Below are 6873 nucleotides of genomic sequence, written 5' to 3'. Positions count from 1 at the left end.
AAAAGGCCAAGTCAGCCTATTCCCGCCATATTATAAATCGAAAATATAGCGAAAAGGAGGTCCATGAACTATCAATATTTTAAGCTTATTTTATCCTTTAAGAATGCTGTACCAGCTTATAGTATCATTTTTTAATTCTTGATTTATTAATTTTCACCTAATCTCACCTACGTACATCCTTAAGTGTTTCGATTTTCAAACACGTTACTCTCGGGCATCAACGATGAAACAGTAGTTGTCGTAAAGCATATCTCGTGAAGTAAAAATAAATCGGTACTGTTACAGTTATTATAATATAAAAAGGGAATGTAAAAAATGCACACTCTTTTTAAAGAAACCTGCCGGTAGATAAGTGATACACACTTCTAGAAGGGGGCATGTTTGTTATAAATTATTCATATTTAGAGAAATCACTACAAACGCTTTATTAAATGACAAGTATTAAATAATAGTTATTCTGACTTTTCTCTGTCAGAAGCAACATCCTTTGCAAAAAAAACCAATGAAGCCGTACATTAGGAATAACAATATTACATGTATCATGCAAAAACGAAAATCGTCCCTGTAATAGCTATATATGTTGGTCTAGTGTCCATATCGATATAAAGTAAGTAAGATGCAAAACTGTGGGACTCTTGTTATTATAAATTGCAAACAAAAACGAACTTTTAATCGAGTTGATATACGCTCAACAACAAGTTATATATCAATAGATAAAGTATCAGGTTATACGTTATAACATCACGTCCTTTAACAGACGAACGCTTGATTTTTTCCTCCAAATCATGTATCAAATTGAAAATACATGTCTTCTTTACTTAAATATCTAATTTGAATAATTGGGCAATGATCGAAACCTTTTTTTCTGAAAAATATGTTTTCATTTAATGTATAGTATGACTATGCTTTTATCGTATATAATTGTTGCGTACATTATAACATTATTAGATTTGGCTGTATTCAATCGAACTAACTATCATTTTTATATGATCGTGCTAAGTGTAATCGACCATACTACGAGTGCACTACTTTTCACAACAAGTCCATATGTCTATTCAGCTTTTTTAAACCTCAAGGAAACTATTTTCGAGTTTCAAAACGGCTTTAACTCTTCCGTGTTAAAAACTTCAGGCAAACAAATGAATGTTATTAAAGAAGTATATCAGAATCTAGTATGAATAATTGGTGTTATTTGACATTTGCAATGTATTAAAATTTCAATGTTTAGTTACTTGGGAGAAATAAGAGTTTACAAAACTAAAGGTCAACAAAGACTGCAAATTCTTTTCTTTGTAAGTTCAAATATTATGTCACGATTATAATGTTGAATAAGTGGGAACAGTAGTATACCACTGTTCAAAGTTCATAAATCGACTGAGAAAACACAATCAGGGTAACAAACTTAAAATAAGGGAAAAATATCAAATATAAGATGAAAACAACGAAACACTAAAGTGCAACAACAACCAAACGAACAACAACACATCCACACAGATACAAATAATACATTACAATTGCCATTTTGTAATGTTACCAAGTGATTAGTGTAAGGAAATATATATTGTCGCTGCATATTTTATAATACCCATATCATGTTCAGACTGAATTTGAATGCCTGCCAAAATAAACAAGATGAAATGGTCAATTTTGTTAAAACTAAAAATGCAGCTGTTACCAGAAAATGTATTTAGTATTTTTATGAAGCGCTCCTACGATCGCAATTTGAATAATAATCATTGATATGGTAATACTTATATATTTTCGCCGTGGTACATAGGCCAAAGCAGCACAACGTTAAAGATGCATGTAAAAAGTAAGATAACAAACATACCAAACTCGCGAAAAAAAATCCGTAACCGAATGACAAAATCGAAAGCTGGAACACATCAGACAAATTGTTATAGCAACATTGCAATACAAAACGAATATAATGTTTTCGACTTAAGTTTGTCCGGTAGAACAGATACATCGGAAAAAAGAGGTACGTGAATGTGAGAGAAAATCAACTACAAAAAAAAACGAAAAAAAAACATTCATGGGTTAACAAACGGCAATAAATAATAATAGTTAACCCAAACACCTAGATACTGTACAAATATTACAAAAAACATGTCGCCAACATCAGATATTCTTAATGACAAAATTGGAATTGTTATATAAAGTTATTGCAATGTTCTTAATTAGGAATATGCATGTGAATATATTAAACTATTTTTGAAATTAAAACCCTCTTCGTTTGATAATAATCTGTGGAATCACTAAAGTTAAAAATAGAGTACGTACAATGAAAATCAGAAAAATCAGAACAGATATGAAAAGCAATTACATCAATGCAACATGTATGAAATGTGAAAAAAGCATTACAAGTATAATCGCATCAGTATTAAACATTGATGTTCAAAGTTACTGACAACATGCTTAAAGTGCTGAACCAAATGATATGAATCATGTTTGAATTATTGCTACCGCTGATTGTGTTATAAGTCTGTGGTTATGTAATTTATCTGTAATTACCTAATGACATTGTACCACTGTCGATTTGTCTGCCACGAACAATCGTTGAAATCACATGTAAAATAATTGCATTTATTCAAATAGAAAGCCATTTGTTAATTATTTATAAATACAATTTGCTGCATATTTGCGTTTGCACTATTCACAAAGTGTCTCACGAGTCCCTTAATTAAAATACAAACCGAAACGTAATCGTTTTAGACATGTTTGAGAATCAAGAACGAATATTTTATTTCTTCCGGTCTTAGATTAACATCAAATCAGACAGCAATTTGTCATTTCTTAAATCAAAATTTTTAAGACAAGACATATTGTGCAATTACTTTATCTTCAGCATGATAATATATCAAAATAGACACGACAGTTATGAAAATCATTTCTCAAATACAGCGGTTCGATCGTTTAAATACGCTTGGTTTTACAATACGATGGAAACACTTTATGCATTTTACATCAACAAATATTTAGCTGTACACGTAAACACCGTCAGCAGTATCTGAGGATACCTATAGTTTTATCCTAATGTGTGTGTGATTCATGAAAATATGGGTCTCATTAGATACTTTGATGCTTATAAATTGAACACCTCGGGAACGAAATAACCAAAAGCGATATACGAAAAATCAGCTCTGCGGAAAGTCAATCTTCACTGAGGGATTGCATAATATCAAAGGATATCAGCCAAAAAGGGGGTGACATTTTACCAGAGATTGCAATAAGTTATCAAATTGTACAAAAGGCGATAAAACACAAAATAATTCAACCAAATATGTTTTTATCCATAAAGTGATAGAAAGGTATTATTAGTTATCACAGGTACCAGGATAAAATTTATTATCTCCTAAGCAGGTAATACAAAAACTTGAAAAATTGCAAGAAAGAGTTCAATTTCAGTATGATTATATTTGAATTCAAAAACGGAAAGAAACAGGTGAGATTTTGCTATCGTAAATATTGGCGAGGTTGCCTATGGATATTTTACTTCTATTTGTATTAAAATGCTGTACTTTAAAGACATTTTTCATCTTAAAGTTCTATAAATACGTCGAATGTTAACATGCTATCAAAATTACACTAAAATCAATGTGTTTATTTTAAAATTACTCCTAAATCACATATCAAGAAAGTAATTGCTATGTGTCGAGGTATATCATGACTACCGGTTTGTGTCGAAGAATAGTTAATCCTTCCGCATTCTAAGGCATGTGATTCACGTAATATCTTATCAAATAGATTTATTTTTTAGTCTGAGTGCTTCTGGTTGAGAAGTTCAATTATATGAACGTTTAAATTTGTTCAGGGTTAGAGCCTTGCATTTCTTTTACGTTGAATTCCTAAGGGCATCGCATACTCATTATGATCAGTGAAAATAAACATTCTTTCACAACATGATGATGAATATACCCAAGTCAATACTTTCACAAGATGTCATGGTCATATTCAGAAGATTACTTCTATGTCATATTCATTGTTCTCTAGCTATCATCAGAATGACATGTGCAGTTTATAAAATATTGTTTCTTCCGAAATCTGTTTCTTTTATCTTTCAAAAAAGATTATCAGTGATATTTCAAAATGTATTCGGAGAAGAAAAGAAAAAAAAAAGGATTAGACATGGCCATGTTAAAGCTTTTTAAAGTTTGATTTTCCAAAACTCTTTAACATTTTTTAATTTTAGGTTCTTCTTAGTTATGTTACTCTGATTGTTTTGGGGATTATTTCGTCAATATTATATCTAAGTCTATACACATCGGATAAATGGTTACAAATCTGTAAAAAATGGTAAAAATGTAGATCATAAGTATATACTTTTTGAGATAGACTTTTCTTATACTTTGACAAAAGGAAGATTTTAATAAATTATGCTTTTTTTTTTTAAATATAATAAAAAGTAATGGTCACCGTGCTATTTCCCAACCTACGAGTCGTTTCGAATTTGGTTGTATTTTTAATGGAAAAACACATTTTTGTGCATAAACAGAATTATGTTAGATAGAATTTTGAAATAAATTGTAAGAAGATCGGTTTTATAATATGTTTTAATAAAAAAAAATAAAAAATTGTGTCACCGAACTTGTTAAAATATGAAAATTGCCTATCATTCCAGTATATTTTTTTTACCAAAAGATATTCTAAAAACACAAAATTTTATATTTGTATAAATATTTTGAATAATACAACAAATCACCAAGTTTGCCTTATATAAACAAATAGTCTTGCCATTAAATTGTAAATCTGTCTCCATATTTGCAGATTTGAGCAAATAATTATACCTATTTTTTACTGGGATTGAACAATCCAAGATGTCGGTATACCATGAATCAACCTTAGGGCAATAAGGATGTTTAAAATATAATGGTTAACAATTGCATAAGAACCCCATCAATTATTTTGCAAGGGTGTTAATTGATTGATTGTTGGATGTTACATGTCCAGTGGCACATTTGTTATGGAAGTTCATTGGGACAGGGTTTTTAAAAGATCGCTGCATGTTTTCACGTGTCACTTTTGTATGTACAGATTGTACAGTTTTTTTAGTTTGAATTATTAAACACAAGTCTGTTTAGGGGCCTTTAAAGCTTGCTGTTCAGTTTTAGCCAATGCCCCGTATTGAAGACCGTTCTTTGATCTATAGTTTTGAACATTTAATATGACTTGAATGGAGTGTTGTCTCATTGGCACTCATACCACATCTTCTTTTTTTTTTATACATTATACACTTAAGTTAATAATTTGTTTTTTATTTACAGGTTGTAAAGATGCTGATTGTGATTGTAGCCGTATTTTGTATCATGTGGATGCCTTACAGAACAGTCGTAGTATACAATTCCTTCAGTGATTATAATATTTCAAATGTCTGGTTTTGGCTTGTGTGTAGGATAATGGTTTATACTAACAGTGCTATTAACCCTATACTTTATAATGCTATGTCGATGAAGTTTAGAGAAGCATTTACAGCTATATTGTGTCATAGTAAGTCATTTAGCTATTACTTTTTTTCTGATATGTAATTTAATTTTCACTGATTTTTCTCGCAAAAATATATAGCTGTTAATGATAACAAAACATTGTCAACTTTTGGACTTTTCTGTAATGCCAGCCGCAGTATATAAGCTATTTTGATTCAAAGCTATTTCGTCAGGAGTTACAGACCAAATCTAATTTTCAAATAATGTAAAAGTTGTGTAGAAATAGTTCTTCTAGGATTTAGTACATTACTATAGAATATAAAATTACTGAAAAACTTAATGCATCAGGGATCATTTTTGGCCTCTAGTTAAAGACCATTCCTGCATCCTTAAATGATTATTCCGATCCAATAAATAATATAGGGAAATTTCAAACTAAATTAGAAATGATGTGAATTAAATGCTTGTCCCATGTCAGTGATGTAACTTGACAGACGATAGTAGACGTTGAACTTTTTAATGTTTTACTGTTATAATGATTTTTTGTCTCATTTTCTTTTGTCAATGGAATTTGACATTTCATATTATTTTAAACAACACTTGATACATTAGACTGTTGCGGTACTATTACAATGTGTTTCTTAACAACTCCAAATTCAAACCTAAATTACATGTACAAGTACGGCCAAACGTGTTATTGCTATTAGAACTCTTGCTAAACAACTCATCGGATGACTTTAACTCATAAGTTAAACACTTATTTTATGTGTTAACATTATAAAACTCTATTTATATTAATAGGACAACTTGTCAAGCAAAGATGCCGTCGATGTAGCCAAAATCTTGGCACTCACGAACCAACTGTTGGAAGTCCTCGTAAAAATCAGAACTATTCTCTTGTGACGTCAACTACCGGTCATATGTTACAATTGGAACAGAATGAACTATATGAACTAAATGAGAAGATTTCTAACGAAGAAAGATGTAGTTCGTGTATCGATGTTAACGGCTACCTATCAGATAGTGAGAAGAGAACAAATGGATCTTTATAGATCCTTTTTTGTAAATGTTCGGGTTTCTTTGATTAATTTTAGATATTCATTTATGTTTGCATATACTTCTTTAAATGCGTTTGGCCAGTCTCTACGAACGATTATATCTATATTTCCCATTGACAATAAACGTGCTCTCAAATTATTTTTCAAATCTAATTTTTGTTATTTTTTCTTTAAATTCCATTAAATAAATAATGAACACACTATCATAATAGTGTTACTTGTACATTCATAGTACCTTTTAATATCTGTTATTTGAGTATCTCTACGAAAAATGTACCAGAATCACATTTCCACAATGAAAGTCAATCATTCAATATATATGTTACAGTTCTAACTCTTAAATTGACGGATTTTTTTCAACAAACTCACATAATATGTTTTTAAGTTTTTGT

The 6873-nt window shown here is 30.1% G+C and overlaps 1 protein-coding gene across 1 annotated transcript; it reads left to right on the top strand.

The window, feature by feature from the left end:
* Positions 1-4817: 4817 nt before the first annotated feature.
* Positions 4818-6601, top strand: LOC134699080 (thyrotropin-releasing hormone receptor-like). The gene is made up of 3 exons (XM_063560767.1): positions 4818-4823; positions 5265-5487; positions 6225-6601. Exons 1-3 carry the CDS (start codon positions 4818-4820, stop codon positions 6473-6475), a joined length of 480 nt encoding a protein of 159 aa, XP_063416837.1. The 3' UTR covers positions 6476-6601.
* The last annotated feature ends 272 nt before the right edge of the window (positions 6602-6873 follow it).

The sequence above is a fragment of the Mytilus trossulus genome, unplaced genomic scaffold (assembly GCF_036588685.1).
Source record: "Mytilus trossulus isolate FHL-02 unplaced genomic scaffold, PNRI_Mtr1.1.1.hap1 h1tg000024l__unscaffolded, whole genome shotgun sequence".
Classification (NCBI taxonomy): Eukaryota; Metazoa; Mollusca; class Bivalvia; order Mytilida; family Mytilidae; genus Mytilus; species Mytilus trossulus.
This window is presented reverse-complemented; position numbering and strand designations above follow the sequence as displayed.

Bases quoted from the DNA above. Each gene is read 5' to 3' on its own strand.
- LOC134699080 (XM_063560767.1), top strand. The intron at 5,488-6,224 runs GTAAGTCATTTA...TTATATTAATAG, and splicing joins TACAGCTATATTGTGTCATA to GACAACTTGTCAAGCAAAGA.